The 24,612-nt window shown below is 38.1% G+C and overlaps 1 protein-coding gene across 1 annotated transcript in view; it reads left to right on the forward strand.

Moving 5' to 3' along the window:
- The window catches only part of GPM6A (glycoprotein M6A), a 135,401-nt gene that overhangs the window by 21,617 nt on the left and 89,172 nt on the right, over nucleotides 1-24,612 (forward strand). The window contains 1 exon segment of the mRNA XM_042470134.1: nucleotides 20,348-20,419. Coding sequence (XP_042326068.1) covers nucleotides 20,348-20,419 — 72 coding nt within the window.

Consider the following 24,612-nt stretch of genomic DNA (forward strand, 5'->3'; position numbering starts at 1 on the left):
CATACTGTCAAACTTGAAAGGGACCATCCAGACCAACCTAGTTTAGTTTGATTAGCTGGAATTCCCCAAGGTTTAAATCAAGCATGGGGAAAATGTCTGGTCTTCTAGACATTTTGAGCTACAGTTCCCATTTTCTCTTGTTATTGACCATCCCAGCTGGGGCTACTGAAGTACAGATCATATGGTTTACTGAAGAATAATCAACCCACACCCCTAATTCAAGGCAACTGAAGTATATTTAGTGCTTCAAATCCTTCAATCAAACATATCAGAAAGAGAAATGATAATATCATACAAGGGGGACCAGGTACTATGATTTAACCTTATGGCTGTCATAAAGGCCCTCTCATCACTCCAGTCATATATAATAGATGGTTGAAATGGTCCTGAACAGCAAGGGAACCTCGCCAATACTAAGCTGGATAGTTCTTATGTGCTCCCAAGGCATTTACAACATGTCTGCCACACAAGTTGTGGCCTAAAGACCCATGTGCAGTTAAGGTGACATTTCCTAATCAACAGGTTTACAGAATTAAAATGAGATAAAAGTGGACTCTGAGGTGCCATTTCAGTTAAAGAAAAACTCAGGTGATAGTTTATACTGTCCAACAGCTGCGTCCATCCTTGGTACAGATAGGAGATGTAAACAAACATGTTTTCATTGTTTCAATTTGTATTTCAATTATAAGTTGATTAAAAATATAATCTGGGTTTTAATTCTCAGTACAAAGAATGTTTAGTTCTTTCATAGTCTATGATGAATGTAGGAAATTGCTTGTGAGCAATTAAATGATTATTGCTGAAGAGCAAATGAGCCTTCTAGGTCAGCTACATTTTTATTAATGGGTCAGTCAGAATATGGTTTGCCCCCATGTGGTCCAGTCATTAAAAATTGAAGATAGTAGAGAAGCTGACATGAGCATTTGGAATATTATTTCTCAGCCTTTTTATTTGTCAGGACACAGGGAGTTCCCAACTCTGTCCATTAAGCAGATGTGCACTGTCTGAACCATCTGCATTGCCTCTGCTTCCAACATATCACTTTCCATTATTGACACACATCCTCTTCCTTCCACAAATATTACATCGTCATACCGATTGTCTGCCTCATTGCTTTCAGACAAAAATTCTGCCTTATTTATGCATTAGTTAGGTGTGCACAATAAATCTGTAGAAGCCATACTACTAAGCTATTATATGGCATTCTGAATGTCATGTGCAAAAATTTCAATTAAAAAACCCTACATAGGTGGTGTTAGAGTTTGGAGACTCTCTGTGCTTGGGTTACCTTGTGCATTAGGTAATTTCACTGCAAACTGAATTTAAGGCACCAAGTCCTCTTTTTACTAGTAATCTTCCCACCTGAATAACCCATCAATGAATCATCAAATGGTGTGTGTGTGTAGCTGTGTGTGTGAGAGAGAGAAAGAGAGAGGGGGAGGAGAGAATATAGATTCCTTGGTAGCTCAGATCTTGGCAAATATACAAGCAATATTGTGAGTCTGTCAGACCCAAGGGTGAGATATAAATTTATATTCTACTGTAGACCAAGTAGGCCCACTAGATAAGAACTGTAATAGCAGAGGCCTTGAAGTTGCCACTGTCCAATTACCACAACACAATAAACTGAACTGGTATACTGGTCACCATTTTCCCCACTGTTGTGAAATGCATTGTATTCCAGAGTATTTCTAAATTTGTCTATATTCATATGCAGTAGTGTCTGCCAATTTTTCATATATATATATATATCTTTTGCCCTCTTTCTTTGGTGAAACGTTGGCTCTCTTTCAGTAAAGCATGAATGGCCATCCTACTTGGCAACACAAAGGAATGCAGTTCATTGGCTTTATTGCTAAAGAGATAATTTTTATAAGCCTGTTTTTTAGTCCTTCTGGGACAATAAATTCTACAGTGGCCTGAATTTTACAAGAAACAGAAATGTCTCATTCATTAACATAATGGAAAGATTCTTGGCATCTTAGAACACTAGTTTTGAGAGGAAAAAACCCACTGTACAAATCCTTGCATAATACAGTTTATCATAAGAAAGTTTTATTTACCATACAGTGAAGAACAATATTTTCAGTCCCTGGCTTAGTGTAGAAAAGCTTCCTGAAATTGAAGAGAATCATAAGTCCAGTAATAAATTAACCCAACAAATAGGACATGACACTTCCTTGGAGCAAATATAATGGAACCAATTCTCCATAAACAGAGACGCATGCTATTGTTTCTCTCCTGGGGCTTATTAAATGTGCATATTGTTATAAGCACTTTGGTTCAGTTTAGGCAGCTTCTTATCTGTATTTGTTTTTTAAAAACATGTGCAAAGCATATTCCTCCATCCACTTTATCCAGATAGTTTATATACATTTCTTCCCCCAGTCAAACTATTATGATTCTGTGACATCTGTGTGTCCAAAAGTATAACCTCTTGAATGTAGAGAATGAAGGAAGGACAACATACATGTATAGTTTGGTAGGAATACAGTATGTGAAATAATGCAAGTTTCAGTCTTTATGTTTTGGGAGCCGTAAAAAATTGCTAGTTGTTTTAAGAGGTTGTGATGAGAAGAGGTCAGAAATACACAAGAAGAGGATGGAAGAGAAGAGGTTGGAAAAACATATGACGATTAAAGGTTCACACCAATTTCAACACAGGAGGAGAACACATAATGGGGTCAAAGAGTCCACTCAGAATCCAGGGATAAAGGGGAAACTTTAGAAGAATTCTGTCCCCTTATTGACCAAAAGGTTGACAAGCAAGTGAAATTAATCCATATAAATAAATCTGGAAAACACAGAGAGATGATATATAGAAAGACAAGAACATTGGATTAGAACAGTTAAGAGACAATTAAAAAAGAAGAAAAGATGGAACATTTGAAAGAAGAAAGAAGGAAGAAAATAGATCCGATATATGCAGTTGATCCAGACTTGGAGAAATTGTACTTAGAAAGCTGGAAAATAACTTATAGAAAATAATCATTATATAAATGAAATTAAATGAAATGGTTGAGCATAAGTTTGGCCGGCTTTCTTTATCTCTTGTTTCCTTTTGGCTGTTACAATTTACTGTCCAAAATTTTCAAAAATACTGCCATCTGAATAAATTATTGACTTCTTGTCTTATGGAATCTTTAACTAAAAACAAAGTTTCTTTTAAAAATAATACAGTTGTCATAGCACGTTATCTGTCCTATGCTTAAGAGCAATGGTGAGGAAAGTACAGCCCACGAAGCTCATGGAATCCCCTGTTTCCACTCCTAGCCCCTGGAGGATTTCTCCAAAGCCCTCACCTTCCAAATGTTTTAAAAAATAATAAAATGTGCCAAATCACTCAAACTGATGCCCAAACTGATGCCATCTTGAACACATTCTGATATTTCTTGGCCACACATGTCCTGGTTTTCACCTGTGAAATGTTGGTGGGTATTGTAGGTATAGGGTTATGGTTCCACTTTAACTATCTTGGTACCCTTATGGAATCTGCTGTTTATGAAAGTGTATTTAGAAATCTCAACCACAGTGCTCCAGTGCCTCACCAAACTAGAAACCTCAGGATTCCAGAGAACAGCAGTATGGCCATCAAAGTGGAACCACAGTGTTATAATTCTGTAGTATGATAGCCGCGTGGTCAATAACAGATTGGTAGAAACACATTGGTATAGCCCAGCAGGGAAAAAATGGCCCCTTTAACTATACATTAAAAGTAATCTGATACCTCTTAAGTGTTACAGTTCCATCCCATGGAATCCCAGGATTTGTAGTTTGGAAAATATCATAATGGCACCAGATCTTGCGTGATCTTGGAAACTGAGCAGGATCAGCCCTGGTTATACTAGATGCTATACTGTAGGCTGTATCTCAGAGGAAGGAACTGGCAAAACCACCTCTGAATCTTGCTTGCCTATGAAAACACTATGCCAGCAGGTGACTTGAAGGCACACACACATGGTGCTTAGAACTTTGTGCTGGAGAACTCTAGAATGATTCCCTGAACCTATGGAATTTAAAATGGTACCAGATTGCACAGATACATTCAAAATCCTGTACCACACTACCCAGAACAGAAAGGTGGCAGGACCTGTAATTAAACTTCAGAAGTTAAATATCTGTTCAGTGAAGAGAGCTAAGAAATAAAGATACTTGATGAAAAGGGTTGAGGACTCAAAAATGACTGGCTAAAGAGGGGCCAAGAGGTAAAATTTTGGAATTGTATAAACTATCATTATAGGTACCTTAAAAATCCTTATTCAAAAATTTACTGATTACAAATCAATAGCTAGTGATAGTGTATTACTTTAGGAGAAATGGATGGAATTGTTGAAGTTTTCAAGGGGACTTTGGGCTTTCATGGGAATTCTGCAGTTCGTCTTCTGTTCTTCTTTTGACTATGCACCAGATGCTTCTTGCACCAGCAAAAGTAGTAATTGAGTGTTTCCCGCATATCTGTATCTGAAATATGACTTGTTAGGGAGCAATCACATAGGTCTGTAGAACTAGTGGCAACAATTAATATTGAAACCCTGCTGGTGGCCCTGAAATATTCAGCAATAATGACTGATAATGCTTATACCATAGTATTCCAGTCCTGAATAGTTCTTTCAGGTGGGAAAAAGGTGCTCCATTGACATACCTTTTGAAAATGTACCACCAGAACATTTAAGCAAAAGGAAGCTTTGATTAATATGATCTATACTGATTATTTATTGCAGTGATAGATGTTTGAAATACAGTAAATAAGTTTTGCTGTTTCGACAAAACATGAGCAGTTGTTTTCAAATAGAATCTGTGACTTGAGAACATTAATGTAGGCTATTTGTAGTGTCCTTTCTTTGCTTGGATGACAGCACCCAAATAAAATGCTTTCTTTCAAGCCTTCACGTGGTTACATTCAACCTTGGACTGAGGAGACTGACTGATGTTGACAGGGCTTCCGATATCACAGAGCATGTTGGATGCTGATAATATCCCCCCTCCCCTGAGCCACTTCATGTGTAAGAGCGAAACAAGTCGCTTATAGCAGAACCATCTGCTGGAGATGTGACCATTTTTGTTTTGTTTTGTTTTTGGCAGGTCTCAGTAGTCTTTGAGCCTGCAACTGATCATGCTGCCTGAATGATCATTGTCACTAAGAATTAAGCAATTAGGTTGCATTTCTGTTCAATGAAGGCTTCATAAATATTAAATGAGGACAGGAGATGTTGTGCTTTTTAATCCTCATGTAGTAAGCCCCTGCAACCTTTGAACCCTGTCTGTGAACACAACTGGCCTCTGGCAATGCTTTTCAAATGCTTTCTTGAAGCTTTAATTTGTGTGTGTGTGTGTGTGGGGGGGAACGGACGGTTGGAGTCAGACAGCGAGTGAGTTTTTCAACAGGAATCAGTTTCACACAAATGAGAAAACAATACATTGGTTGTTTTACAAAAAAAAAAATGGAATAGAAGCAGTCTAGTCTTGAAGACTATTAAACCACAGATGGATTCTAAGTCATTTTACATGCCTTTGAAGTAATTAGGATTAATTTAAAAAATAAAATAAACAATCAGTTCCATTTCTTCTTTGTAAATGTAATTTGTGGATTTACCTGCAAATCATTGTACAGCCATGCAGATAACACACCTGCATTTGTTTTAAATCACATGTCTTTGGGCTATCCATCCATCAACAACCAAGTCAGAAAGGCAGAAGGGAAACAAAAGGATCTCTGCCACCATGTTTCTCCTTGTTCCCAGTAATGGTGCTGAATGTTTTAGGAGTTACAAAAGGGATGCCAAACATAGCCATGTAATGCGTAATTCATCATTGTTAGCAGAGAATTTCCTATGTTTTATCCCCAGTTTATCACAAGTATTGTAATGTTTCCAACTGAGATCATAGCTATTTTGTTATTATAGTTTACAATAATGCTTTATGCAACAGGCATCCGGAGAACATTCCACAGAACTGGAACAGAGTTTATTTACATGGTTTATTTCTCATATATACACTTCTCAACAGACATATTTAACACATTTATATCATTTGTATCACAACAGGTTTATTAATTCTCTGGAATTAATACAAATTTGGAAAAAGTTGTAGAAAACCAAATATATAAAACAATGTTAAAGAACTTGTAAGAGTAATTAAAGAGTTTATACATTTGTGAAACATTGATTATTTGGTATATTTTCTGACAGTTACTGTATCTTAAAGGGATGGTATTCTTACTGATTCCATTACCCTACAGACAGCTGTCATTGTGTTTTAAGTTAATTATGTGTAAAATTGAGGGTTGTGCCAGGTGGACATCTTGGCAAAGCTTTCAGTGGTTAAGAATTAATGGAGTTAAAATCAACTCCATTAGTGATGGGTGTGGATATAATGAAGGGATAAAAAAATCTACCCATTCAGAGTGAGGGCAACACACACTGTCTTTGCTCTGAATGGGTTTTATTAAACCATGTAGCTGGATACAATACAATCACCTGTGCCAATGTAATGCATTCACATTGGCTGTAGGATACCCAGTTGACTGTTATCAACAAAGAGAACGAAGAGCACTAGCATGAACAAAGAAGAATGGGATTGAAGGAGCTGCTACCTGTCCGATTATTGAGCTATTTTCTAACACGGACAAAATCAAAACAAAATGGAGCATGAACATGAGAGTTTAATCCTTTTTGTTCAAGATGACTGAAAATCCTCACATGTTTGCACTGAAAACATTAATGGACAACTTAAATACAGCTACATCTCCAGTAAGCCATGTAATGAATCTGGAGATTTCCACAATTCTGCATATGTCAAAAGAAGATAAATGGTGGCAGTTGGAAAATTATACATGTAGTACATAACCTTATATAAGCCAAGCATCTGAATTGTGTGTCAACTTCCTTGTCTTTTGCCTTGAATTCATTATCCACACACTATCTATTTTATTGACTATCTGTGTGCAAAACCCCCTGTATTTGGAATGGATTGACATAATATCTAGTCCTCTTTTCCCATTGCAAGTTAAAGTCTGGAAAAACAAGTATGCATAGTACCTACATGACCATATTTTCAGTGTCAGGAAGTATATCACTGAAATGCCAGTTAATGAAATGATGAGGAAATCCTGTTTCTCAATTGGAAAGGAAGATCTTGTTTGTATAAGAAACACCAATATGCAGTCTCATGTGTGAAAGCAAGCCAAAGGTGAGGACAGAAATAACATTATACATGTTGGTCTGACTAATTGTCTGAATTTCAAGTTGGTATACCTGTCTTCATCCTAGCTGATATCTATATTAGTGATACAGAGTTGACATGTCTCTAGTAGCCAAGTCAGTCATAGTTGCAACTGAGGAATTTGTGATAGCTCTGCAACTGTGCATAGATCCCTAGATCTGCTGAATGCCACTGTCCAAATGTCTTGCCTTTGATACATATATCACATTGTAAGAAATTCTAAGGCAATGACACTAAGTGCTTCTGAAATGATTGAGATTCAGTAGCACTATTACAGTAGGCCTTTGGTATTCACTAGAGCATGGTTCCGTGGCTACTCAGGTCTCATTAAACATAATGACATAGCGAAATGGTGTTGCTTATATAAAATAGCCAAATCAAGGCTTTCTTGTTGGGAGTTTATATCCTTTTTGGATATTTTCAAACACTAGATAGTTGAATCCATGGATAAAAATACATGAGTATGACTGCATTATCTTTTTAATTCTGCTAATTGCAGATGCTTTTACATACAGTATGTGTTTAGGAGAAACAAGAAAAACTTTCTAGTAGGATAGGGATGCATGACGCCCTCAGCTCTTCCTGTGCAGAACATCACACTAGGGGAAAAAAAAAAGATTATACCTGCATTGATTTCAAATCCTTGCTTGTTCATAAATTGATTTGGTGGCTTTGAGTAAAGCAAATTCTACACTGTGAAAGTAGTGCAGTTTGACACAGCTTTAACTATCATGGTTCCATCCTATGAAATCCTACAATTTGTAATTTGTTGTGGCACCAGACCTCAGACCAAGAAGGCTCAATATCTCACAAAACTGCAAACTACAAATCTCAGAACTCTGTAGCTTTGAGCCATGACAGTTAAAGCGGTGTCAAACTGCATCATTTCTGCAGTGGAGATTCAGCCTTTCTCTCTTTTTTAATCTCCTATATGTAAAATATGCACAGCACCGATTCTTGCAGAGTTGTCATGGAAACAAACTCAGATTGACAGAACATGTTGTACATTTAAGTGTGCTCACTAACGTAACTTCATATGGGGTGACAAAGCTGTACAGATTTATCAGTGGAAAAAAGAGATGCAAAAGAAGGAAAAGGCCAAAGGAAATTAATTAAAAGGCATAAGAAGGCAATAGTATAGGGATTACTCTTCTACTCCAGAACTGGTTCTCCTGTTGACATCTCTTTTATATGTGTGATTTGTCAGGACTGAACAGTGAGTATCCCACATAGATAGTCTAATGCTTTGTTGCTCTAAACATTAGGTATATTTATATGTTCACATAATGATGCAAACAGTGCATAGTTTTCTTTCTCATTTTGCACCTGCTGTCAAACTAAAAACTTCTCACTCCCACCCCCATCAGCAATGCAAACACACCACCTTCAGCCTATTGTAAATAGCTTATTTAATACTAAACCATGCTTTCAATAAGACTTTCATTCTATTGTGTCATACCATCCCTTTGCCAGGCAGATGATTAGTTGTACATTTTCACAAGCAAGAAATATATATCGATAACTTGTTAAGTAGTAAGCATAACAGTAATGCTTTGCATCTGTGATCAGTAAATATAACAGGTTCAACTTTGCATCATTCCCATTGGAAGGAACTATCTTTTTAGTGACTATTATTTGCATCTATTTATTTCAAGCATTGTAATAGTCCAGTGCTTCAGCATCTCCACTGTTTTTTCTCTCACATTTAATAGCTGGTATATTTTTCTCTTTCACTACATCAGTTTAACAGAGCAGATTTGAAGCTATACATACTTAATCCCACAAATCCACTATGCATTTCAACATTGGCTGTCACTTCCTGAAGCTATGCTATGATGTCACAGAATGTGCATATTCCTATTACTACACATGAAATGCTTAATTAAAAAAATTATTCAAGGGCCATGTTATTACAACAAAAGAAGACTATCATTTGCAATATAAATAGGTATAAAAGTTGTTCCTGACAAACCCAGGACACAGACTTAGCTGAGTTACAGGCCTGTGGAGCAGGACTTGGAGACAACAGGGAATCATTGCGATCTTCTCAGCATCTGAGTACATCCTTGTGGAGTCTTACACCTTGTTTTGATGTCATGTCTGGCCAATAAGAGGTGAGCTTGTGGATAGGACTTCCTCAGGCAGACTTTACTGTGGCACGATTCATTCTGGTCCACCTGGACATCTTAAAAGCTCTCTCCTCTAAGCACTCAGTCAATTCCAGCTTTCTTTGACCTCCCCCAGTGTCAGATTTTGACAAGCTGGTTTTGTGTTCTTGTATTAAAGTCACATTGGGTATATTTCGTTCACTGTGATATTCAGTTAATATGGTGTTTATTTCTTCATTACATCTTTGGGAAGGCAGTTTTGGCACAGGATTGGACTTTTTTGGGGGTGGGGTGTGTGTGTATGGTGGGAATGCATGACAACCTTCCCACTTTGGGAATTCCCTCAAGGGATCCTGGTGATAAAGCCAGTTAGGACATGGCCATCATAGAGACTGTTAGATCTGCTTTACTTCTAAGTATTTGGAGACCCAACCATTGACTTACACTGTTGTTGTCATTGTTTTGTGCCATCAAGTCATTTCTGACTTACGACAACCCTCTGGTTACCATATCGTGGTGATTTCTTGGTGAGATTTTTTGAAAAGCAGTTTGCCTTGGCCTTCTTCTGGTTAGAAAGCATGAGTTGTCCAGTCAGATTTTCCATGGCTCAGCAGGGATTCACATCCTGGTCTCCCAGAATTCTATTCCAATACTCAAAGCATTGTACCCCACTCTCAGCCATTCTACAATCCCCCCAAAAAGGTAGTCTGGGAAACTGGATTTCATCCTATTTAGCCAAGACTCAAAAAGCAATAAATCTGCGATTCTTATTCCACCAACATATTCATGTCTATTTTGGTTCCTTCCCCTTCCAGTCCACTCCCCAATTTTAGCTGGCAAACGCCATATTAAGAGGCATCATCCCTTTCTTTCACATGTCTGATTTTTATTTTATTTTATTTTATTTTTTTTGCTTTATATAACACATGTGCACACAGTCCCAAAGCAATGATAGAATGCTTCTTCATTCAGAAATATTCTTTTGACTCTCCTGCAGAGTTAAACCAAGATAATTATTAGATTGCTCCATGGAAACTCATATCATTAATCAAAATTTCTTTAATCGGTTTGTAGCCCTTTTTAGCAAGGGGTGATAAATATTGGAGATCCGGAAGCAGCTTAAGGGAACAAGCAGCTTAGTGGGCAGAAAAGTTCATAAAGGGCCAGGAGAAAGTGCAGGAAAAAAGGCTTTGCTAACCAGAGAATTGAAGGTTAGTGAACTAGACGAAATTAAGGCATCCCTGGGATGTTTGCTGCAGAAGCTGTGGGTGATGTTGGGTAGATGTCAGAGTATTACATGGCTAATAGTTGGGATTTTATGGGTTCAAGGAAGCAAGAGGGAACATTTAATAAATGACCTAGATAGAAACTGTACTGTGGACTGTCTTCACAATGTCAGGCCACTTCTGCACTGAATCCAGGCCATTCCTGCCCTACACCAGTTTAAAAAGACTTGCCTTTTGCTCCAGACTTTTATCCATCACTGTGCCACCTGACATTGCCACTGCTGGCATGGATTGCTCCCTCTGAGGCCACAATGAAGCACCCAGCCATATGATCGATGCTGGGTGCCTCATTTCTGCATCAGAGGTAGCAAAGTGTACAGTGGAACACTATGTAGACAGCCCCCAAGAATCACTCTGGAATGTGGAGGTAACAATGAATTCGAGGCTGCTTTGGGGCTAGAATACTCCTGGAGCCGCCTAACTCATCCTAAGTTTCAATGTGCTCTGTTTTGCAGATAGTTGCTACAAACTTGAATGTTTGCCTAGTAAGATTTCATTTTAAGTAAGAGCAAATGTATTCATCCTTGATTGTACTGTCACATCTCCTGCAGCTTTTCTAAGTGGACTGGTAATTCTTCATATGCTGAACTAGGGTCCAACCATGGTAGAGCTCCTATTTGACCTAGAATCATAGAGCATATCCCATGGCTTAGAATCATAGAATCGTAGAGTTGGAAGAGACCACAAGGGCAATCCAGTCAAACCCCCTGCCATGCAGGAACTCTCAATCAAAGCATACCCAACAGATGGCCATCCAGCATCTGTTTAAAGACCTCCAAGGAGGGAGACTCCACCACTCTCTAAGGAAGTGTGTTCCACTGTCGAACAGCCTTTACTGTCAGAAAGTTCCTCCTAATGTTGAGGTGGAATCTCTTTTCCTGTAGCTTGCATTCATTGCTCCATGTCCTAGTCTCTGGAGCAGCAGAAAACAAGCTAGCTCCCTCAATATGACATCACATCAAGTAGTTAAACAGGACTATCATATTACCCCTTAAACTTCTCTTCTCCAGGCTAAACATCCCCAGCTCCATAAGTCGTTGCTCATAGGGCATGGTTTCCAGACCCTTCACCATTTTAGTTGCCCTCCTTTGGACACACTCCAGTTTCTCCACGTCCTTTTTGAATTGTGGTGTCCAGAACTGGACACAGTATTCCAGGTGGGGCTTGAGCAAAGCAGAATAGAGTGGATACTATTACTTCCCTTGATCTAGACACTATACTTCTATTGATGCAGTCTAAAATCGCATTGGCCTTTTTAGCTGCTGCATTACACTGTTCAACTCATGTTCAACTTGTGGTCTACTTGGACTCCTAGATCCCTTTCACATGTAGTCTCATTCAGCCAGGTGTCCCACATCCTATATCTATGCATTTTGAGACACCATTGGTATATTAATCACCATCTGTAATATTTGGGTTTACTGTTTGTGCAAATACTAGTTGAGCATATATAGAGGTAAATTATACAGTATTCTTACAACTGCAAAATCCATCACCTCCATATTAGCTCTCCAGACAAACAGTCTTCCCTAGATGGCTAGATACTCAGTTTTTAGATTTGAGTTTAGCTGATTTTCTCAGTCTAATTCTTTCCTGTTTCCCAGACTGCTTTTATTGTTCCCTGTCCCTCTCAAACAGGCCATGATTATGTCAGTCTTAGATGTAATGATGATGGGGTACAGGCTATAACGTGACAGTGGAAGATAGAATAGTAGACAGTGTAAGAAAGAGGATTTGGTACTGATGGGGCAGGCAGGAGTTAAGGAAGATCTAGCTATTTTCTAGCCACCAAGAAAGCATCCACCCATCATTTGAGGCTATTGGCCAGGGTATTTGCCTGACAACATCTGTGTTTGGTACTTTTGTTGGTGACTGATATTTCTGATTTCTGTCCTGACTAAGAGTCCAACTCAAAAAAGGATGAAGAAGGATCCAAGAAGATAAGGGACAAACAGGAGAGGGTGGTTTACCCTTTTCTACTGTGTCATCTAGAAAGGTGCACTTTCTTTAAAATATATTGGCCCAACTCCTATTGTTACTTCCAACTTGAGCAAACCCATTGAATCAAGGGGGTTTACATAACAATTGATTCAGTGAGTCTACTAGTTGTGACTGCAAATAGGATTCAGGTCATTATCTTTCTGTAGAATATTAACTAATCTAATTTACTGTGATGATTCAACAATCCTATGTTCTATTTGTTTCCTTTGCTGAATAGTCCTATTGAAATTCCTTTTCATATCTAGTATTTTTCCTCATTTAGATTTATATCTTGCCCAACTTCCTTTACATCCACAACAGAGAAATAGGAGTCTTATCTCAGATTATTGTACTTTTTAATTTAATTCATCTCTAATGGACTATTTTCTAGCCCCAGTTAAGTACATTTTTCTGGGATATGACACATTTTCCTACCTATCAAAGCAATTTAAAGTTCATTTTTCCTCCATCAGGAAAAAAAATGGTAAGGATGGAAGAATTCTTGTTACTTCATTTTTTCGATTTATAGTTCCTAAGAATGGTAATTGATTTCTTGGTACAGTAATCCCACTTGGGAAAATGGGGGAAAACATGTAAAGGATTATGTTTCGACATTGTATATTACATGGTAACTAGAATGACTAGATTGTGATTGGCAATATTAGTGACAACTGCAAATAATATTTTGGGACATACCATGGGGAAACAGAAAAAAGTCTTATAGCAGGTTAAATTATTAGCCTGTCGAACTCAGTACTGTCTACTAGAGCTGGCAGTAGGCTGATAGTTATCACTATATTGCCAGAGGAAACTGCAGATGAGATACAGGACAATCCAGTGGATATACTGTTTTGCATAGGTTTGCACTGAGGATTCTTAGCTCATACTCTTAACCACTGAATTACTGCATACTTCTATATATGTGGGTATATTTTATCCAAAGAAAATACAGATTTCTACATTGGAAATGGCTGTGTGTAGAAGCTGTCTCGATGTTGCAAGTATGTGTTAATATATTAATAAAAAACATTGCTATATATGTTAATATATTTTATTTATATGAATGCGGGATTGGCTTTTTGCCAAGAACAAGTTCATTGTCCATGATGATGCTTTTGAGATGAATTATTTATAACAGGACAACCCATCTGCCAATGTCAACAATGGAAGTGTACGTCTGAACATAGATGCTGAAGAGATCATAGAATGAGAGGGTGTTTCAGCTGGGCAAAATTTTTTCTTTCCCCCTATTTTTTGTGACACAGAACAGTCTAGAAAATAGTTGCTATAATTATCTATAGCCCTTGTTACTTTTCCTTGTAAACAAATGCTCTGTGTTACCAAGAATGATAATACTGCTTGGACTAGTGTTGTCATTGTCAACAATTTCATTTCTCCAGTGGTCATCTTTGTGAAACTGCAACATTTATCTTTTACTTTGAGATCTCCTATTTGTGGATGAAATATTTCTCATTTTCAAGAATGTTTGGATTGCAATGCATGGTAGTTCCAGGTACATACCAACATTCGCATTAAGGGATATCTTTTTCTTTTTCGAGAGTGACTAACAAAAGGGACCTTGAACGGAGATCATTCTGTGGTGTGTTTCTGAAAGGCTCTGTTATAAAACAGTGTATACATTTGAAGGATTAGGAAGCATTACCGCTAACTCTATTTATAGTATTTTGCCCTGTGAAACTGCCTTAAGATTTGGGCTCCAGACATTTTTATAGTCCAGTCTTTGGGATTTAATCTCAGTAATGTGTTACACTTACTATTGTCCCAGTGAATTTGTTGACAGACAGTAATTGGGTCACTGCATTGAAATACCAAGTGTAGGCTTAGAATTCTCTTTGCTGGTTGGCATGACAACCATAGTGGTCGATTAAACATGCGCAGAGAGGAGTCAGCAGCCTGTGGTTCTCAAATGCTGCAAAATACAGGGCAGGAAGGGGGAAAATGGCGCTTTAAAGAATATATTGGCAGAGTACTCCAATTGCATCGTTACTCCTTCTTTGTGTGCTTAAAAACAACACCCTCGACAGCTTTGCAGATAAAACTGAAAGGAAAACCCAACTGAAAAACAACTAAAGCCTGTGCCGTTCTTAAAACCCACCAGAGCAACCACACATACCCTCAAGCCATGAATAATGAATTTTCCTAAGGGGAGGAGAACGACAAAAAGAAAATCACTTGAATTAAAATAATTTGATGGTGTCTGTGACTGGAGAGAAGACATCTTTTTTTGAAGATCACGTGTAGCTCAGTTCAAAGGCTACGAAATGAATAAAAGCAAAGGAAACATTCACCATAAAGATAATCAGGTCTGTCACATGTATTTGCCATTAGGTAATTATGGATACATGAGTTATCCAGAGATCCAAGATCAAGTTGTATAATGAACAGTCACAGTGCACTTCTTAGAAATGGCCACTATAATACACAAGATTCAAGGCGGCACAAGCTGCCAGTTGTATTTGGGCAGCCCCATTTTAAAGGCATCAGTGAAACCCTCATAGATTCAGCTAGACATAGATAAGATAATTGTTTTCTCTGTGACAGAGGATCACATCTTGACTCTGCAGAACTATTAATAGTATGTGGGGTGGGGACATAATAGGCCTCATTCCCACTTACATATAAATTGGCATGTGAACCGAACTGATGGATCAATTTGACAGCGGAGTGTGGTTCCCACTACATTTGCCCCAATCACATTTTTCCCTCCAAAATAATCCACTTGTGGTTCACATTCAGGCATTAATTGATTCAAAATGGACACATTCCAGCCAGATGGGCAAATTTAAATCGATTATGATCCGCATGTGGTTCACACTTGCACAGATTTAAAAAAAAAAAGTCAAAGTAAAAAAGACATGGTTTAAATGGGTCTAGTGCATGCCCCTCTCTCGGAATCACTTCAGCAATTCAGATTAAGTGGGAACCAGCATGGTTTGAAATGGTTCAAACTGATTCATGATCTGCTTTAAAAGGTAGTGGGAATGAGGCCCTAGTATGTTGGGTGAAGCAGTACAAAGATATCACAACAGTCTTGACTATAATGTTGACTACATCAGTGTTTTGAGCCAGTGTGCTGTAGTGATTTGAGAGTTAGATTAGGATTCTGGGACAGAAACCCAATGCGTAATATTGAACAAGTCATTCTCTGTCAGTCTCTCAAGTCATTCTCTGTCATCCTCAAAGGAAGGTAAAAGCAATGCTGCTCTGAATAAATCTTGCAAAGACAACCCTGTGATAGGTTTGCCTTAGGTCACCATAAATTGGAAATAACCTGAAGGCATGCAGCGATATTAATATTTTTTCCCCTTGTCATGATCATTATAAAATGAAGACCCCTTCACTTTTGTCATTTTAAAAAAAATAATTTTACATTATTTTCATTTTTTCCATATTAAAAATGGAACAAATATGGAAAATATTATGATAGAAATTAAAGAGTACTAGAAAAATGGTTTGGATATAGGAAGGGGAATTACAAATGTATAGTAATAACTAACACTGAGATTGAAGAAAGTCAACAGAAACTCAACAACTGGATGAGAATATAACAAAGAAATTGAACAGATGCTTATTGTCTATATCATGTATGTTATATATTCTGACGCAATTTCTCTATATGCTTTATCATTTTTTCTATTATTCTTTTTTACTTAATATATATAAAATAATATTTAAAAATAAAAAATTAAATTTACTTAGCGTTTGCAGTAAGTGTGTTGTTGTTGTGTGCCTTAAAGTTGTTTCTAACATACGGGAACACTAAGGTGAAACTATCATGGGGTGGGTGGGTTCTGTGGCCGAAAGTCACCCAATGGGCTTCCACAGTTGAGTGGATAATTTAACCCTGGTCTCCAGAACTATGGTTCAGTATTCAAACCACTAAACCACACTGTCTATAGTGAGTATAAAAATCATCATCATCATCATCATCATCATCATCCTCATCATCATCATCATCATCATCATCATCATCATCAATATAGTGCTATAAGTGTACATGGTGGTTTAAGAGAAAAAGGACAACAAACAGTTTCTCAGGTTTCCATTCTGAGACATGACTCAAAAGGAGAAAGTGAGGCAGGGGATACTGCCTCTTCTTTTCTTCCTCTAAGACCATAGTGGTGAGATGAAGAGGGGCCCTTTCATTTGCTTTTGGGCCTAGGTATGATGGAGCTGTGGGGAAAAAGAATTGTGATACAGTTGGCCCTCGGCATTCACAAACTTGCCATCTGCTTATTCAAGTATCTGTGGATGGCAAGCCTGCATTATCCCAAATTACAGAGTGTGCACATGGCCGTGCTACCATAAGGAACATCCCCCATTGTCCCTTGGCAGCATGTGCACATGGCCTTGTCACCATTATGTTCCATTGTCCCCAGTGATGGTGCAGCCATGTGCTTGCACCACCAAAGGACAATGGGGGCTATCTCTAATGTGTGCTTGGCCAAGTGCATGCAGTGCCATTGGGGACAATGTATGTTTGAGCATCCACAGATTTTGGTATCTGTGGGGAGAGGGGATCTGGAATTGATTCCCCATGGATACTAAGGGCTGACTGTAGTTTAAGTCTTTGGCTTGTTGTGGTTATGTAAATGGGCAACAGGAACAGCAGCCACATATGAAACTGCAATTGTCATTCAAAGAGAAGTAGAAGTAGACATAGAGGTAGACGTACCTATCTTTGAAAAGAAGAGAAGAGGTACCTATCTGGTTAGTGAGACAGTGTTCTTTCAATATTCATTGTTACTTCTCTGAAATTTTTGGAAGCTTCCACTGCATTGTACATAGTTGGGAAACCTCTGATATAGAGACGTTTCTAAATCCTACTAATTTACTAATGAATTAATTAAGGTATAACAGAATGTGACTTGTATGCATTGATGTGGTGCCTATGTCAGTTCAGCAATAGATAATGTAGCAGAACAAAAATGAAAAGCATGCTTTACTGGAGACACATTGTAGTCTCTGTATGAGTGCATAATTAATAGCAGCAGAATTCAATATGGGTTTAACTTCCAACAAAGGGTTTTTGTAGATTAAAATGGAAATTTATACACAGACAGATCTTAAACCAGAAATCTATACACAAGCAGGTCTTAAGCTAGAAAATTTCCATGCCTTGCATAAGAAGACATCCTGTTTTCCAGTCTGCAAAGGCAATCTTTAACAAAACATCATTATAATTAATGATTAAACTTGACCTCCTCTGTTTTGACTTTTGTACATATGTATGTGTCTTATAGCTTTCAAATTTTTAAAGGAAATTAAGCTTTATCCTAATACTTACATTTACACCTTGAAGCATTCCTTTGCATGGACTGTGAGTAAGTCAAGGTATGAGTTGAATTCTTCATTAACAGAAAATGGAAAAATTCAATCACACTAATATTTCTCAAGATGCTGAGAAAATCTGGATTGTTTAGTAGAAATCTTATAGAATACCAAAATTACTTATTTTCTTCATTACATTTCCTCCCGAGAAAACTTTCATTTATTTATTTATGTATTTGTGTTTCATTTCTTAGATATTGCCATAGATTGTAACAGTAAGAAAATAAGGAGAAATTACTTCTGGGGGGAAACTGGAGTGGAAAAGACCGAGAAAAAAAATGTGTACATGTGAATCTACTCTTTGTATTTTTGTAAACTTATCGATAATTATTTTTATCCTTGTGATAGTGGTAATTAAAAGGAAGAAGCTGGAAAAGAGACCTTTGCACATGTAATGATACACTTCAGTCAGTTGATTAATCATCTAGATTCACAACAACTTTGCCCCTCAATAAGGTAAAGGAATTTCATATGTATGTTAGGAAAAGTTAGCCATGCACAATAAGGAGAAAGCCAGACATGCATATTTTAGGTCCCCCTGAAATAAACACATCTGTTTTTAAAATTATTGATACTTGATGCATGACAGTGTGGAAAGCATTTAGCACAATCTGAATTTTCACAACCTCTCACAATGACTATATGGATCATTCCATCTTTGGCTGTGTACTGTTGTTTCCCAGTGGGCTTCCATGTTTGTCTGTGAGCAGCTATGTTATATGTTGTCTCCTCTTCTTCTCTCCACTTGTTTTGGACTGTGAGTTGCCACTGAAGGATTAAGATCCACCAACACATGTTTTTAGTATCTCATAACACATGGGTCTGACTATTCAGTTCACAATCAGCAAAGTGCTTTATTGAGTAAAGGCTGAACTGATAACATTAGAAAAGAGGCTGATGGTTCTTTAGGTTAGATTTGTGAACAGGATGCCTCTCCATGTGTTTACTGGAGCTGCTGAATATGGAAGAAGCTTCTGAATCAGAAAGTACAGTATATATTATAAATTAGTCTTACATAACCTCTTTCCCAGAGATGTTTTCATCCATGCTATGAGAATAATAGTTTTAGAGTTTTTGTATCTGAAACAACCATAGTGCTCACAGTTGTTGAGGCAAGATTAACACATAACTGTACTATATATGAAAACAGAGAACAGAGTAAGGGGATTCTAGAATCTCTGGCTTGGATTCTAAGATGAGCAAGTGGAAGGAAGGCTATGGTAGAAAAGTTCCTTATCCCACCCCCACCCCCCCATTGGAAAGAGGTTAACCTCCACCCCAAATGAGGGACAGGTCTGCCAAATTGGGAATTCTTCCCGTCTCATCCCACATTGGTCAAAAGGGTCTCTGAATCTCCAGAGACGCTCCTTAGGGATTGGGGGTAAGACATTAACATGGGAGAGGGGAAGGAACTTTCCTAGCATGAATTTTTTTCCATTTATTCATCTTAGATGGCAAGCCATTGTCCTTTCCTTGTTTCCCCCCCCAGTAGTTCTGATATGTCTGATTTTAAATTAGCAAACTGGAGCACGTAGGGTTTAGGGATAGGGAATATGTGGCCCACTGAATTTTGCTGGAATGCAACTCCCATGAGCCCCATCAGTGGCAATACTGGCTAAGACTGACAGGAGTTGCAGTCCAATATCTGGATGGTTGTTACATTCTCTGCTCTTGTTCTCCTTGTTAAAGGGTTTGCCTTTGATTTTTTTTTAATGAAAGTTTTATGAATTACAATGTTTGGATTAGCTTCAGCATATAGACTGCTAGCTCAATCTATAATTTCAATTTTTGATCTCATAGCAAGAACTGTTTCCTCACAGTTGCACTTTACTCAAGGATGATGATATGTAGGATGAATTCCTGTATTGTTAGTTCACAACAGGAATTATTTGTTATTTTTAATGTATTCCTGACGTTGTGGAAGGACAAAGCAGAGAGAATGAGTATACACATACATACCGAGTCAGTCCTAAATGTACACCTATTTATGGTGACAGAGATAATTAATCTGCTTTGGCTTTATAATCCATTATTCAGCAGAATTCCCACCTTGATCCTTTATTTTGCATTCAGGTAAAATAGGGCTGGAGTTGGCAGAGCACAAGGAAGCTGTTTATGAACAGCCTTGAAATGAATTTTTGCCCCCAGTTCAATTATTGGAAACTATTGCATAACAGTTCTGGGGTTACCTGTCACCCCCCCCCCCTCATTTTAAATAAAAGATTGCATTTTACCATACCCTTTAATGGACCTTGTGTTTACTTGTCAAGAGAAGGATATTCCATATATTTAGGAAATTGTTCCATATTTAAACTATACATTTCCCATGTTTATTTCATTTGAATGCATAAGGCATATACTTAATTTTTTTTCTGCCTACTTGGTGTTTACACCTTTCAGATATGGGCAATAGGACAGGGAGAGAGGAAGAAATCTGCTTGGTTAACATGCACCTCACTTGCCACCGTTTAGGTAAGCTGTACATTTGCTATTTTAGTTCTTCATTAAAAAAATTAATCATCTAGTCTTTCTTCGTGGACAGCACCAAAGGATGTGGGCTGGACCTAGGATGGTGTGGAAATGGTCAACAGCTTATCAGAAACCAATGATCAACTTCTTCACTGAATATCTTTTTGTTATATAATTGTTGGGTAATGAATATAGGAACCATTGTGTTTTAACAGTTATGAAGTCCTTGACTGGGACTTGGGAGATCCAGGTTCCAGATCCAGTGAACCAAATTAATTGGTTACCTTGGGACACTCATCCTCCTTCAGCTTGATCTGTATCACTGAATTGTTGTGACCTGAAGAAGGAAAAATATTCATGCATGCTGCCTTTTATATTATATATAAATGATATAAATTCAATAAATAAATGCCTATTAGCCAAAAACATATGTATAAAAAATGTTGTAAAGATTCTCCTGCCTATTCCTGAAAGCCTACCTGTCTTTCTTTAGTCTACGGATACATTTCTTCACATTCCTATTGAAAGAACAATAAGTAAGGATTATTAGCCAACTCAACAAACCCTTCCTTACTAGCGTAGTTGACTGTACCCTGTTGTAAGCATTGCAAGGACCAATGATGGTAACTCAAAGTATACTGCCTTGATCCCCTCACATTTTTTTTCCTTACAGACTTGGTTTTATTAGGTAGCATTGTTTTTACATCATCAAACTTCTGCTCCTGGACTGAGAAAACCACACTATAACTATGCAACTTTTAGTCTGCTTCCCAATTGTATTTAGGCTGAGAAAAGATCTAAAAAACTCCCTTACTCATTACAACCACTACCAGCAGCAGACAGAGTGACAGCTCCACCGCAGTCATCTTCAGGGTTGTTCTCAGCTTCTCCTACCACTCATCAGGATGCTGCCAAACCCTCTTCCTTGCTGGCTATTTTCATATCATACCATATAGGGCTTGTAGCTCCTCTTGTTCACAGTCATTTCTAGTCTTTCAGCTAATTCTGACCGTTGTTACAATATAATAATACATGGGTAGGTTTAATGTTTAAATTCTTGAATTTCCTCTAATTTTTGAATTTCTCTAATGCTTGAATTTCTGCTTTAAAGAAGTGCTGAATCACTTGGATCTCAGATGAGTTTTTCCCTTGGATTCACATCATAGTTTTTGCACCAAAGTCTCAGTTGAGGATGGCATAATGTCAGTTCTTTACCAAGCTTTCTTTCTGTCAGCTACTTATTAATATAACCAACAAATAGCAATAGCAAAGAGAAATGTCCAGGGAGAGTATAGGCGTTTTGAATGGATCCAGAGAAGGTTGTATCACCAAATTAGTTTTAAAGAAAGGATGGGAGAATCCCAGTGTAGAAGATCACAACTCTTTATTTGAATTCCCTTTGACTTACATTGTCTTATAGTGATTTATTTATATTGTGCTTTTAACTAGAGCATTCATAAATGAGATGTGAATAATTTATTCAGCAGATATGATAAAATATAGAAACTGTTTCTGTTTAAATTCTGAGTGTCTAATGGAAATCCTATGTGTGGCCACATTTAAGTGCATACAAAATTGCTTTCATGTGATGCAGTATGAAAGTAGGGCAGTGACATAAGAAGGAATCCGCTGTACTGAAGATGATCTACCCACATTTTTTCCTGAGAATTTGCAACCAGAGACAAACAGTGTGTGCATGTGTGTTTGTGTTTGTGTGTGCGCGCGCGTGTGTGTGTATGTAGACAGACAGACATATATAATTAATATACATATTAAGTATCTCCTGTGTAGAATTTCAAAATCCCAAATACTCCAAATCCAAAATTGTCCACATGGGTGGCTCAGATAGTTGCACCATTGCTTTCTGATGTACACAAACTTTGTTTCATGCACAAAATCATTTTAAAATATTATGTATAATATTACCTTCAGGCCATGTTTATAAGGTGTATACAAAGTGCATATAAATTACATGTTTGACTTGGGTTCCCACTCCAAGATATTTCATTTATATGTAACTATTTCAAAATCTGAAAAACTGAAATCCAAGATATATCTGGTCCCAAGCATTTTGGATAAGGGAGACTTAACCTGTATAATATTTATTTGTAAAATTAATACCTTAGTTTTCAGCATTCAGCTGCAGCTTTCCACCAAGGTTGAGATACCCTCTTGTGCATCAAAGTTGTCAATTGTTGCTAAGAAACTGAATCATCATGTATAGTCAGACTCCATATCTGCGGGGGATCTGTTCCAGACCCTCGGCTCCATGCGGTGATCAAAATCCATGCATGCTCAAGCCCCAGTAAAATTAATGGTTGTGTGGCATGCACACACCCACTAGTGCGGCCTCGTGCACATACTGCCATTAAATACAATGGGGGCTTGCTGTATGCGGATGGTTAAATCTGTGGATGGCAAGTCTGCTGATAAGGAAGGTGGACTGTATAATTATCATTACTAAAAGGAGACTACATTTGTAACAGCTGTTGAATGGATATCCTTAGCTGAATGGATTTTATGAAAGATCAGTCTGATAGATCATAATATTAGTGTGTTTACTTGTACCAGTGGGTGTACTTATTTGATGGCTGCAGAAGAGGTTATCCAATACTTTCTTGTGCAAGGAACTCTCCCCTCCCCCAACCTCAGTTTAAGACACTAATGTTCACCCCATAGCCAACCAATGTGTTTGAGAGAGAGGCTTCTGGGATTATATCAATGCATTTGTACAGCCAGGAAAGAAGAAAAGGTGTCATCCTCCATGATTTCCATGACAACTATTAATTCATTAGGTGTGCTCTTGTACCTCAAAGTAAGGTTGTATCTGACCCAGAAGGGGAAGTCCAGGAGAAGTATGCTAGCAGAGCTTTACACTCTGCCAGCACTGAACAGAATCGTGGCTGTTATAATTCTGTTTATGTCTCTAGGATCTGGAAAGGAAATAGAGAGAGAGGTTGTCAACCAGAAACTCCTGTTTGCTTCTGTTCTAGGTGGTGTCCTCTACCACTGCCACTGGTAGTGCTACCATTACTATAGTTAGGATTCATATTCAAAATTTATTTGCAAAGGAGAGCATAGGTACAATGGTAGAAGAGGAATTACAGTGGGCCCTCCTCATATGCGGAGATCCATTACCCCCCTCCGCGTATGGGGAAAAATGCGTACGCTCAAACCCCATTAGTTTCAATGGGGGAGTGTTCCAATGTCTCGTGCGTTATGTGCGCCACAGGTGGGCGCATCATTCTCCTTATGCTGGCGTAACCTTCCACGTAAGGTTAAAGCTGTGTATGGCGTGCCTGCATATGGCACTGGCATGCTGTAGGTAGAGAGTTTCTAGACAGCTCTCTCCCCCACATGACTTTATCACACTGTAATCTTCCCAAGCTCTGGCAATCACCTCTTATGACTTCCTGCAACAACAAAGAAGCACTATGGCCCTTATCACGCAAGAAACTTACTGTGCGGTAATCATAACCCAAATGTTGCCCAAACGCTCCAGAAGCATGGAGGTGGGATTGACCATCACACTTCTGAAACTTAATTGAGATATTCCGCTGTTCTTCCATCAACCAATCGTTCATGGAGAATCCAAACAACAAGAGCACTTCAGTGATGTTTCAGAAGCGTGGAGGATGATCCCATCTCTGCACTTCTGGATTGTTTGGGCAATGTTTGGGCTACGATTACTGCGTGGTAAGTCCCTCATGTGATAAGGGCCATAGTGCTTCTTTGTTCTTGCAGGAAGTCATAAGAGGTGATTGCCAGCGCTTGGGAAGATTACAGTTTGGGATTGAAGCCTCAGACTTCTCCAGACAGCATGGCCACAGTTCATTGGAGCTGGTGAATTCTGGGACTAGGGAAAACATGATCTCCTTATAAGCAGCTCAGGGAACATTTTACAGTGTATGAAACATCATGAGTGTTGTGCTATTTAGAGGGCTGCTTAGAGTGTGCAGGCTTTCTGGTTCTTGCTAGCTCACTGAAGCTTCATACTTGGAGAATGATGTAGATTTTAGTTGTACAGCTACATATGCAATGACAACAATATCTTATTTTGCATTCTTTTAAAAGGATGAACCTTGATTATGAAAACCCCAAGGATGAAATTTAGGCATCCTTATAATCAGAGTGTAAATGGGAATTTTTCATGTGGTTCTTTGCAGGGGAGGGGAATCAACTCAAATAACAGAACA

The sequence above is a fragment of the Sceloporus undulatus genome, chromosome 5, assembly GCF_019175285.1.
Source record: "Sceloporus undulatus isolate JIND9_A2432 ecotype Alabama chromosome 5, SceUnd_v1.1, whole genome shotgun sequence".
In the NCBI taxonomy this organism is placed as follows: Eukaryota; Metazoa; Chordata; class Lepidosauria; order Squamata; family Phrynosomatidae; genus Sceloporus; species Sceloporus undulatus.